The following is a 12,503-nucleotide window of genomic DNA, read 5'->3' as shown; positions in this document are numbered from 1 at the left end:
TGTGTTCGCTGTATGTCGTCTGTTGTGCCCGTATTTGCACGCCTTACTTTCTGCAACGATGATTGAAATCATCTTCCAGTCTACACCTCGCATCGTCGTAACGTTTGTGTCGTTTTGGCGGCAGTGAGGTCATTGTCCGAGAGCACACGTTCTAACCGACTAACGCAACATTGAGCAGTTGGCCCCGCTGATCGAGCTCGAGAGCCCGCCTCCAGGTCCTCCAACCCCGGTGTCATCGTCCTCGGGGCCCAACCCTGGCGGCCCTTGTCGGCGAAGCGCCTCCTCTCCCAGCGTGGCCACGCGAGCACTCATGCTCTCCGATCTGGACTCGTTCCCTCAGCCGGTGCCACTGCCCGACGAAGCCCGAAGTCCGTCTCCCACACTCATACTCTTCTCGGAGGTACGTTTTACAACCCACTGTCACCATCATAACATCATTATCATCCTGAATACACCCACTGCACGGCAAAGGCCTCTCCCATATTTCGCCAATCAACCCGATCCTGTGCTTGATGCGGTCACGCCATTCCCATAAACTTCTTAATGTCATCTGCCCACCTAACTTCTTGCCTAGCCCTCGCACGCTTTTCTTCTCTGGGAATCCAGTCCGTTTATCTTCCTGGTAATCGGTTATCTTGACTTCGCGCTACATGCGCTGCCCATTTCTTCTTCCTGATTTCGACTAAGATATGCCCTTAACACTGTTCCCTAACCCACTCTGGTCTCTTCTTGTCCGTTACACCTATCATTTTTCTTTACATGGCCCGCTGCGTCGTCCTCCACTGTCATACTTCAGACTCAATGTATCTTGACTTTTACTGCGTACCACAAAAATTAGGCGTCGCAGCCAACGCTACGAATATTGGCAGGCCGTTCACAACAGCGCACCAAGACGTTGTCCCGGTGCGTCGTTTAATGTTAGGACAATAGTTCCCAACTAATGCTTTCGATTTCGATCACAGCTTCAACTAGGAAGTATTCGTGACCCCTGTGAGCTGTTTTCTAAACTTATCATCGATTTCTAGGTGCTTCCGCTTGCTTGCCTTCGTCCTTCTCGGTACGTCTGTCTTATATGAAGCTTCACGAGGGTCGCCTATGGTGCATGGGCGTCGCAATCCTGCTATTGTCATCAAGATTGCCGCTAGCTATGCTGTATAATGCTATCGCCTCGAGGCACGAATCAGGCTTGCAAATGAAAACGAAAATGTATGTGCAGTGCATTCCATATGTTCTTGTGTTGCTGTGAAACCTTGTTTGACAGGTGGCTCATTGTTCGAACTTTGTTGCTCCTTGTGCTGCTGTGTGAAAGTCGTTAAATATGTAATTTTAAACCCTGTATGTTGTATGCTTGATCACTTCAACCGATTAAGAGTAGCCGGTGGCTTATTTGTACGCCAACATCCCTTATATAAAAGAAAAAAAAAGACCTTACACTTTAGAGAGCAAATGGAGCGACGACATCCTGACGGGAGTTTCAGGTTCACTACTGTGCACGACGGTTGGGTAATAAGAAGATTCAAAAAAAAAAAAGAACAGAATGAGCGCTCACACCTGAAGTGTTCCTTATCAAGTGAAGCGTCTTCACGTGCCCTCCGCGCAGTGCGGCGACCTGGAGGACGGCCCGTACGAAGAGATCGACTCTGCCGGAAGCCTCTCAGACTCAGCCACGCTCCCCGGGTCGGACAGTGGTGGCGGAGGCAGTCCGGCCAGCGGCTGCCTCATCGACGTCTCCCAGGAGGACGACGCTCCTCTCCCCAAAGACAAGGACTCGAGCGCGCCGGCGTCGCCCGAGAGATACCTGCCCCCGGGACCCGGCTCAGACGGTACAATCTAAGATATCTGTTGATTGATCTACTGATTTGAATCGTTTAATGACACCTGAAATGTTGGCATCTTACTAGTAACAATAGTTATTGGGGTTTTACGTCCCAAAATAACGATATGATTATGAGGAACGCTGTAGTGGAGGGCCCCGGAAATTTAGACCATCTGGTGTTATTTAACGTACATCTAAATCAAAGCACAAGGGCCTCAAGCATTTTTCCTCCATCGAAACGCGGCCGCCACGGCTGGGATTCGGATCAGCAGTCAAGCACCATAACAACTAGACACAGCGGCGTGTGTTAGCAGCCTACGTCATGGACACTTAAAAGCGGAGCTGTTAGAAGACGAGCCTGTGCCGTCTCCATGTCTGTCCGGTGTCACGCAGGGGCACGTTCCCCGCCTCCGCGCTAGAGGAGCTCATAATGATGATGTTCGAAATGATAATGATGATGATGGTGCACCTGATCTCACTAGCCAATCGCTTGCACTCGCGCGCTTATATTTAGCTTGGCTGCCCGGCAGTTTCCACTGTGCGGAACTGGCTGACCATTTTTTTTTTCGGCGACATTTGAGCAAACGAGTGTACTTAGTGGACACAGTCGGCGCGACAAGACGTTTGGTGGCATCAGTATAGGCGTGCGCACACCATGGGCATGGGGGTTTTTGTTTTTCACCAGCCTGGAACTCAAGCGTGGTTTTCTAACGTTGCAAACAACTCTAACATAGTTTACCAAACTTACCTATATACGTGTGCAGTGTCTATTGGAGTTTCTAAATCCTGTGTCGATATGCACGATCTTTTTCCTCGCAGGTGGTCTCAAACCATGGCTGTCTAAAGAGGAGTCCGAGTCAGCTTACCAGGCCATGAAGCGCTTCGTCAGCGGACCCATGAGCCTCGATCCCAAGCTTATCGTCCTCAAGGACAGAATCGGTGAGTGGCTTCACAAGCGCTGTGTCGCACTATACGTCTGAATGCTGGATCGGTATTCGCGAACGAACATTACTAGACATGTTACTTTGGCTACCCTGAGTTTGTAACTATCACCACGATGTATTCTTGTGGCATGTCTTTTTACAAAGGGGCGGTTATACAAAAGCACGTGTTGTGAATGAGCTACGCAGGTTTTACCTTTTAAAGCCCCTGAATTTTTTAGTGCCGACACCTTGTGTTTCACTCTCTCCCCACGACGAATGTGACAAACGAAATCCTAATTAAAGCCTTCTCTACCATTATCAATGCGTGGATCACAGTACAGCATCTGGGCTGGGAAAGTCCATTCATGCTATACAATCGCTGGCTCCTGACACGCACACAGTTTTCAGGCTAGCTCGGAAGCTTGAATGCGTTATTAACCTAAATATCCCCGTACTTGGGAGGTGCAGTAATTTAACACTAGATATGGTACAATGTTAACTGCAGTTGGCGTGTTATTTCTGGTTGTTATTTATCTAATTTGTGCACTTCCTTTCTAAAACCTCGCACTGTGTTGGTATATTGCTGCAGTGTGTTCCAACAGTACTTGTCATATTACCATCGGTGCAACGAAACTGCTGCATTGTTCGAACTGATAAAAGAAAACAGGAAGCAATAACAAAAGACGCTGTTCATAAGCTTCAACTCTAAAAATAGGCTCACAGGCAACTACCTTCCCTGCTTCACCTTTTGCACCCCTCCCCCCTCCCTCCCCCAGGAACATCACTTTGCAATGCGCTTCGCTTTCATGTCTCTACCAATAGTACCCATGGATGTGCTGATCGCAGATGTTTGCTCGTTCCTGCAAAGTTAATTGTCAGTTCTTGTTCGAATGTATCACTGGACAAGTGTCTTTCTTTTCTTTTGCTATTGTTTGACCTCACTCTGCAAAGTGTACCTAACTTCATAATGTGTGAACGTCGTTACGTTAAATTGGTCATTACTTTAACTTCTCTTCTTACGGAACATCACTTGTAAATGGAAATTTGAGAAATTAAACTGACCCTGAACTACCGGAATACGAACAGCGTAATTGCTAGCTACAATCGGGAGTAATGCATTAAAGAAAGTATGGATTGCTCAGCACGCAGTAGTTGATGCACGCCGGTTCGAAAGCAGGAATCGATTCAAGCAATGTTCGAATGCTGCGAAGTTTCAAATGTTGGCAGCGGAATAAACCCATGCGCATGCCTCTTTTTTTCTTTTGATATGCACAGGCGTCGGCAACTTTGGCGAAGTGCACCGCGCCTTGTTCGGCAGCGGACCCGTGGAAGTCCAGATAGCGGTGAAGAGGCTCAGGGACACGATAGTGGGAGATCACAAGGTGAGACTCGCCACGCCCATGATGAGACCGATCAAGGACGCGGGTTCGACTCCCGGCCACGGTGGAAGCTTTTCAATGGGGACGTGATGCAATGCTTCTCTCTACATATCTGTTACACGATACACAGATCTGTTTAGCTTACCTAGGACATGAATCCTGTGTGAATGAGAGAGTGATATGTGCGAATGATTTATGTGAAATGCATGTATAATGTGTGTTTTCTGTGAAATATGTACATATGTAATGTGTCTAACATTGTTACCAGATGTAGTAGATATCATTTCTTTTTTTTTGTTTTTCGGCTGTATATTGAGCGAAACCCGAATTCTGATACAAAGTGCACTATTTTTATATGTATTGTCAACGCTGTATGAACTGAACGGGGGCAGGGGCCTCGTCAGGCTGTTTCAGTCTTTAGTCTCTGTCTCCGGAGGAAATGAGGTGAAATAAATTACTTTGGTTTGATTTGAATAACACCCGTGTACTTAGACATAGGCGCACGTTAAAGAATCTCCAGGTGGACAAAGTTAATCCGGAGGCACACCGTACGACGTGCCTCATAATCATATCGTGGTTTTGGCGCATAAAAATTGTGAATTAATGTTATTACTACTGGTTAGACCAGCCTATGGTATGTCAGGCATTAGGCAATGCTCATCAATAATTCCTGTTTAGTTGCGACAGTTGACATTGAATAGAGCATTGTCGAATGCAAACTTGGTCTGTTAGTAGAATAACTGTACATGTGCTTTGAGAGATTGCTTAGTGTATAGATAACATGGAAATACAGCACATATATATATATATATATATATATATATATATATATATATATATATATATATATATATATATATATATATATATATATATATATATATATATATATATTGTCCAGAATATTTGTTATGGCTGTCAAGCAATGTGTACTGGCCCCAGAAGTGAGGCAGCCAGCACACTATTTAGAGCTGATAATTTTGAATGCTGTGTTGCTGTTGTTACTTTTTTTTTCATTAACCATGAACGAGAGGACAATACACTTTATTCATACCCCAGTTGCTGGAGGATGAACCACATCGACCCAAACTACGACGGTGTTGATGTGTGTGATAAGTGTGGTGGGCACGTTGACTCATAGTGATATGCTATGTGGCTGTGCAACAAGCGACAAATTCCCAACGAACAAGGATTAATGGGACACGCCACGGTGGTCTAGTGGTTAAGGTGCTCGACTGCTGATCCGCAGGTCGCGGAATCGAATCCCGGCCGCCGCGGCCGCATTTTCGATGGAGGCGAAAATGTTTGAGGCCCGTGTAAGTGCACGTTAAGGAATCTCATGTGGTCGACATTTCTGGAGCCCTCGACTACGGCGTCTCTCGTAATCATTTGGTGGTTTTGGGACGTTAAACCCCAGCAATTAATATATATTAAGGACTAATGGGACAAGATGCTCAAAAATGATGTGCTCCAAGACCAACTATGGGCAGTCCAGAAGGCTCGCGTGGTGGCAGAGCCCAGGGCTCTCAACCCCAACGTGGGAGGTGCCCCCTATACCTAGCTTTTAGCCGGGTGTCCTTCAGGACCTCTTTTTTGGGAATAGTTTCACCACTGCCGTCACTGCCGAAACTGATCATTATTTAGCTCCGTGTTGGTGAGCACATTTCCGTTAAACGCGCATTCGTGAAATCCAGCTTGACATTTGTGAAAAGGGTATTAGACTGCTTTCATATTGGATGCATTTTTGGTACGATTGCTGAGCAAAACTGTATTCATCTTCGTATTGATTAGGACACAGCCACCACGAACACCGGATGAGCAGATAATTATGCAACGCGCTGAACTTTCGCTGTTTGTTCGTTTTGGGTTCATCTTCGCCCTGCGATACTTACTACGAGCATGATGGACCAACAAGCCAGGATTTCAACTGTGTTTATATCAATTCTATGTAGTCCTTTTTTTTCATCGGAAAACTTTACTCTACTTTGGTGGTTGCATAGTTGTTTGTGAAGCGCTTCTGAACGTAAATATGACTGTGTCCTGCGCAGGAGGAAATCATGAACGAGGCGCAGACCATGGCACAACTGGATCACCCGCACATCGTTCGGCTCATCGGTGAGAATACAACGTCAGAAAGTAAAAAAAAAATGATATAAGAAGCTATCATATGAAACTGGGAAAACTGCATTATTCACGATGTGATTTTTGTACATATTTATTCATGCTATACACGGTGATATGAATCAGCGCCCATGAAGAATCACATGAGCAGCACAGACCGTTTGGAGAAATGCGAGAGGCTTAAATTCAACAGGTTACAGAGATAGCCTTTTGGGGTTTAATTTGAGATCATGGCACATAGATCCACAGTACACAGGAATGTCCAAGAGTGGCGTGCCCATAAAGGATGGGCCAGCGCAATGCAAATTAACAATTCAGATCTTGTCACACATGAAGTAAATAGCGTGCAGGAAAAGCAAGAATTAGCAATCAATCATTAGAAAACCAACCAGGAAGCCAAATTTAATCAATTATACTGTGTAAGATGGCACCAAACTGCATAGTGAACATCGTTGCCACTGAACCAAGAGGGAATATTCCAAGGACACTGGCTTCTTAGTAAGCATCGCCTTCTACTGTGATATGCAAGAAGCTTAAGAAGTGTACGATGTGGCTTAGCGACAATTATTCTTCCATTAGTCGGTTTGTTCTTATAGTAATAAACTAAAATGTTGCGGTGAATTCAAGAAATGTGGCAGAATTAGAGCGACACTCATGGCTGGTCTGCAAAATACTTGAAAAGACCTATGTAAACACAAGTAATGAGTCCCTTGCATGAAGTCGTTGCGTTTTCTTGTTTTGGCGTAGCCAGTTAAAAGGTTTAAAATAATGTAAAATCTTTGCTTTAGCGCTAGGAAGCTGAGCACCAGCGAAACCCTAACGAAAGCACTACAGTTGATACGCCACCTGTCTATAGAATGTTATGAAATGGAAGGTAACCTAATGTACAACAAAACGTTAGCATGCAGTCATGCAATACGCCTATTGTTCGCACATTATCAACCCCAAAATACCTACAGAAATTCACACTTTCGCAATGGACTTGTAAATGGCTGGCCCAACTATGCTTAATTATGGGTGGGAGGTGGGCGGGATGAGGGCAGGGAATAAATATTATTAAAATCAAATGAGAGTGGGAATGGCCCCCGTCCAGCCTGGATCTGTAATTCCCATTCTCGTTTACCGTTTGACAATATTTATAGGCAGTGACGCCATCTATCAAGGACGCATTTGTGATGTAGTGCTTCTGAACTAGGGCAGCATGCGTGGCTTAACCGAGAATGTCTACAAAAATTCTAGTGTGGAAGCTCTCCGAACTTAGCAGCAAATGTGAAGCCAACATTTGCCCCCACTTTAGCTCAGAAAACATTAGTTTTCTAGCATGGTGCCCGCTTCGAGATTAACTGCTTTGGTGTTTTTGTTGCGTGTGCTTGGTTACTTTCAAAATAAGAAACAGTTGTTCCTGACAAAAGTAATAAACCCTGATGAGTATTGATGATGTGGTCTGCAACGAACTTTTGGCACGACTTCGCGAATTCTCAAGAAATCTAGCGACACAAAGAGACACGGTCACCTGTATATGTCCGTTGAAATTAGCTATCTGAACTCGTACGTTTTATTAGGCAATTCTTGGCTTCAACATGTGAAATATTCTGGCTGAAGTGTAGCCTGAGTATGTTCACGAGCGGTAAAGCTTAGGATTCTCCCATCATAGAGAACGCAGTACTAGAAAACGTCTATCGTTTCTTCTAAATACGTGCTCTGTCGAACATCCGAAGCATGTGTGTCTAACAAATATCGCTGCTCATGGTCGGCATAAAGTAGCAAGGAAATCGACAATGAGAACTGCGCTCTATGGTCAGTTTAACATTACTGTCAAAACATCATGACTAAAATCTAGGACAAGCATATTCGTCTGTTCAGAACGACACAACCAAACAGTGCAGGAAGGAGAAATTATAGATTACAAGCCATAGTCTGTCGTCTCGAAAGTGCCGCCATGTTCCTCATGCTAAACTGTCCTTTCGAGTGCGGCCAATTCTTAATTGATAAAAACAGTCAAGGTGTCGAACGTGCGCATAAGCTTGGTACACATGCGTCGTCTGACGTCGCTTTCTTCTTTATTTTATTATGTTTGTGTGCGTGTGTCGTATAGCGAGTTGCTACTACGTATTTAAGATCTCTAAGAAACGAACTGCATATAATACTGGAGTGTCCCTTTACCTTTACTGTGGTACTATACTGAACTAAATTTCGAGTCACCATGTCTTCTGAAGTCTTATCTGAACATTCACGCCATTTGTTGTAAAATCAATCAGTCTTAATTATGATTATGTGGCGGCAGCCCCTACAATCACACGAAGACACGTGTGTCTTCTCTTGTTTGCAGGGATATCCCAGGGGCAGTCGCTTATGTTGGTCATGGAGCTGGCTCCCCTTGGGCCCCTAAACCGTTTTCTCAGGCTTAACAGGTAAGTCTTAACCCGCGTATCAATATTGTACTGGAGGTGTCGGTTGCGAGTGTCAAAGCTGATTCGCGAGGCGTGTATGTTGCTCTGATAATGAAGTTAACCCCGAATACCATTGTTGCTGTGCTTCCTAGATTTCATGACACCGACTTCATTTGGAACGTTTGCTTTGGAGCATGACTTGTGTATTATCTTATATGTCGGTACAAGTTTGTATTTATCTCTATTCGATAAAGGAAGGGAGATGCAATGGGCGGAGTTTTAATCTGCGCATGGTATTCTCAGCGGTCATGTTTGTGAAGTGACGCCGGGATAAATCTGCAAGATAAACGGAAAGTCTGCAAGATAAGCTAAAGAGGGGCGAAAGGCAAGTCGCGCTCAATGTTGGCCCACAGTTGCCGGGCCAAACCGAGGTTGCCGATGTTTGCCGAGGTTGCCGAGGTTGCCACAGTTGCCGGGCCAGACCGATCTGTTGAAGTGTTCCTTCTTTGTGTTGTCCTTTTCTACTTTGGCGCAAATTTTCCTCCATAGTGTGAAAGGATTTCTTCTTATGTATGGCCGCGTGCACGCTAAGTAGTCGGAAGTTCAATATTCGTTACGTAACTGCAGCTTCGTGGCTGGCCGCGTGTGCCCAAATGAATTCAAGTGAAAACACGTAAAAATGTTTCGCAGTCGCTCCCTGCTTGGCTTGGTGCACTTGGAAAAGAGCAAACTCGAACGCTGGCAGTTCCAGTGTCTTCTTGACGGGTAGCAAGTCAGAGTGACCTCGTTCAGCTTTACAGTGGAAACTTTTCCTTTTGGGAAATCGCGTCTGGATTCTGTCATCAGTTACTCGCCAGCAAGCTAGCTTCTCGACATGTCGAGCCACCTTGATGAACAAGTGTTCGGCTCTGTTTCGTAGATCCCAGCTCCGGCAGGACGGCGCCGGCCGAGTGCTGGCGCTGGCGTCGCAAGTGTGCGGCGCCATGGCGTACCTGGAAGCGAGACAGCTCGTCCACCGGGACCTGGCCGCGCGCAACGTCCTCCTGGTCAACGACCGCTTCGTCAAGGTCTCAGACTTCGGCATGACGCGAGCGCTGGGTTCCGGCAAGGACTACTACAAGGTACGGGAAACACACCAGGGCTCCCATAATGCCGACGGAAAATCGGTGGTGTGATTAAGTGCTGCCTCCGTTGTGAGCCACATTTTGTGCGCTACGATAGCTAAATGAAGCACTGAAGTGGCTAGACAACCACGCAACATTTATATCATGCTGTCAACACTTCATACAGTTTGCGATCGGTTTGCCATGCATTTGTATTCGCATCTGACTAATCTGTCGTAGAAGTGGACGTGGAGGAGTCCTAATGGCGAAACAAAAATTGAAATAGACTTCATAATGTGTGTCCACTCGGGCATTGTACAGGATGTGGAAGTAGTTAACAATATCCGATGCAGCGACCATAGAATGGTAAGATCTAAAATTCAACTAGACTTGAGGAAGGAACGGCAGAAACTGATACGCAAGAAGCCGATTAATGAACTAGCTCTGAGAGGAAAAGTACAGAAATTCAGAGTTTCACTTCAGAATAGGTACGCGGCTTTAACCGAGGAAACCGACCTTAGCGTTGACGCAATGATTGATAATCTGACTAGTATCATTGAAGAGTGTGCAGTGGAAGTCGAGGGTACTGTCGCTAGACAGGACGCTGGTAAGCTATCCCAAGAGACAAAAAACCTCATTAAGAAAGGTCAAGCCATAAAAGCCTCAAATGCAACAAAAAAAAATAGAGCTGGCGGAGCTTTCGAAGTTAATCAATAGGCGTAAAGTAGCCGACATAAGAATGTATACTATAGAGAGAATTGAGCATGCTCTAAAGAACGGAAAAAGCCTCATAGCCATGAATACAAAACTGTGCATAGGCAAAAATCAGATATATGCTTTAAGGGACAAGGAAGGCAAGGTTACAACTGATATGGATAGAATAGTTGAGGTAGCGGAAAAGTTCTGCAGAAATCTGTACAGCAGCCGAGACAGTGAGGATGATAACGTAAGAAGCAGTAATAGCCCAGAGGAGTCTGTCGTCCCACCAGTATTGACAGGAGAACTAAAGAAAGCCCTAAAGGGAATGCAAAGAGGCAAAGCCGCTGGTGAGGATCAGGTAACATCAGACTTGTTGAAAGACGGTGGGGAGATTATGTTAGAAAACTGGCCACCCTGTATACGAAGTGTCTCTCGACGGGGAGGATACCAGAATCTTGGAAGAATGCCAACATCATCTTGATCCATAAGAAAGGGGCCGTCAAGGAGCTGAAAAATAACCGCTTGTTGTCCGTTGCCTACAAGCTATTTACAAAAGTAATTGCTAACAGAATTAATACGACGTTAGAGTTCAATCAACGAAAGGACCAGACAGGATTTCGTACAGGCTTCTCAACAATAGACCATATTCATACTATCAATCAGGTGACAGAGAAGTGCGCGGAATACAACCAACCCCTGTACATAGCCTTCATAGATTACGAGAAGGCATTTGATTCGGTGGAGACATCAGCAGTCACGCAGGTACTGCGGAATCAGAACATCGACGAAGCCTATATAAACATAATGGAACAAATCTACAGCGGATCCACAGCCACTATATTCCTCCATAAAGAAAGCGACAGAATCCCAATAAAGAAGGGCGTACGCAGGGAGACACGATCTCTCCAATGCTATTCACCGCGTGTCTACAGGAGGTTTCAGGGCCCTAGATTGGGAAGAATTAGGAATAAGAGTTAATGGAGAGTATCTCAGTAACCTACGATTCGCTGATGATATTGTATTGATGAGAAACGCGGGAGACGAATTACAGCTCATGATTACTGAACTGAGTACGGAAAGTAGAAGAGTAGGTCTGAAAATTAATATGCATAAAACTAAGGTAATGTGGAACAATCTTGGCAGAGAACAGCGCAATCTTGGCAGAGAACAGGTGGCGAGACACTGGAAGTTGTAAAGGAGTACGTCTACTTAGGACAGGTAGTAGCAGCGGAGCGGAACCACGAGAGTGAAATAACTAGAAGAATAAGGATGGGATGGGGCTCATTCGACAAGCATTATCAAATCATGAATGATAGTCTACCACTATCCCTCAAGAGGAAGGTATATAACAGCTGCATCTTACCGGTACTTACCTACGGAGCAGAAACCTGGAGACTTACAAAGAGGGTTCAACTTAAACTGAGGTCGACGCAGCGAGCGATGGAAAGGAATATGATAGGTGTAACCTTAAGAGACAGGAAAAGAGCAGAGTAGGTCAGGGAACAAACGGGGGTTAAGGATATCATAGTTGAAATCAAGAAGAAGAAATGGATATGGGCCGGGCACGTAGCACGTCGGCAGGACAACCGGTGGTCATTAAGGGTAACTGACTGGATTCCAAGAGATGGCAAACGCGTGAGGGGGAGACAGAAAATTAGGTGGGTAGATGAGATTAAGACGTTTGTAGGTATAACGTGGCAGCAAAAAGCACAGGACCGGGTTGATTGGCAGAACATGGGAGAGGCCTTTGCCCTGCAGTGGGCGTAGACAGGCTGATGATGATGAACCTGTAGTTACTTTCCCGCACACTGCCTAGTACATCTGCATGAATTCATGGCTGATTGAAACTTCGGACCATTACAACACCCACTTTTTCACTTGCAACTCTCGTTACGGTGCTTGCATTTTTATCCTGTTTTCTCTCTATAATGCCTTGTTGTTATGTTTGTTTCTTTATTATGTGTGCAATTTTCTTTTTTATACACCTTTTTATTTTATCACCGGTTCTCACTGCCTACCTTTTAGCCATGTAGCTTGTTCCATATATAGATGACAAGCAGTGCGCCAACTTC

At 45.3% G+C, this 12,503-nt stretch overlaps 1 protein-coding gene across 1 annotated transcript in view; it reads left to right on the top strand.

The window, feature by feature from the left end:
* Positions 1–12,503, top strand: part of LOC119405632 (tyrosine-protein kinase SYK) — a 55,836-nt gene that overhangs the window by 40,425 nt on the left and 2,908 nt on the right. Inside the window, exons 9-15 of the mRNA XM_037672466.2 lie at positions 179–400; positions 1,601–1,823; positions 2,636–2,755; positions 4,015–4,121; positions 6,167–6,233; positions 8,569–8,650; positions 9,549–9,750. Of these exons, the coding sequence (XP_037528394.2) occupies positions 179–400; positions 1,601–1,823; positions 2,636–2,755; positions 4,015–4,121; positions 6,167–6,233; positions 8,569–8,650; positions 9,549–9,750 (1,023 nt within the window). The remainder of the gene's footprint in view (positions 1–178; positions 401–1,600; positions 1,824–2,635; positions 2,756–4,014; positions 4,122–6,166; positions 6,234–8,568; positions 8,651–9,548; positions 9,751–12,503) is intronic.

The sequence above is a fragment of the Rhipicephalus sanguineus genome, chromosome 9, assembly GCF_013339695.2.
Source record: "Rhipicephalus sanguineus isolate Rsan-2018 chromosome 9, BIME_Rsan_1.4, whole genome shotgun sequence".
In the NCBI taxonomy this organism is placed as follows: Eukaryota; Metazoa; Arthropoda; class Arachnida; order Ixodida; family Ixodidae; genus Rhipicephalus; species Rhipicephalus sanguineus.
Note: the sequence above shows the minus strand (reverse complement) of the source record. Positions and strands in the feature narration are given on the sequence as shown.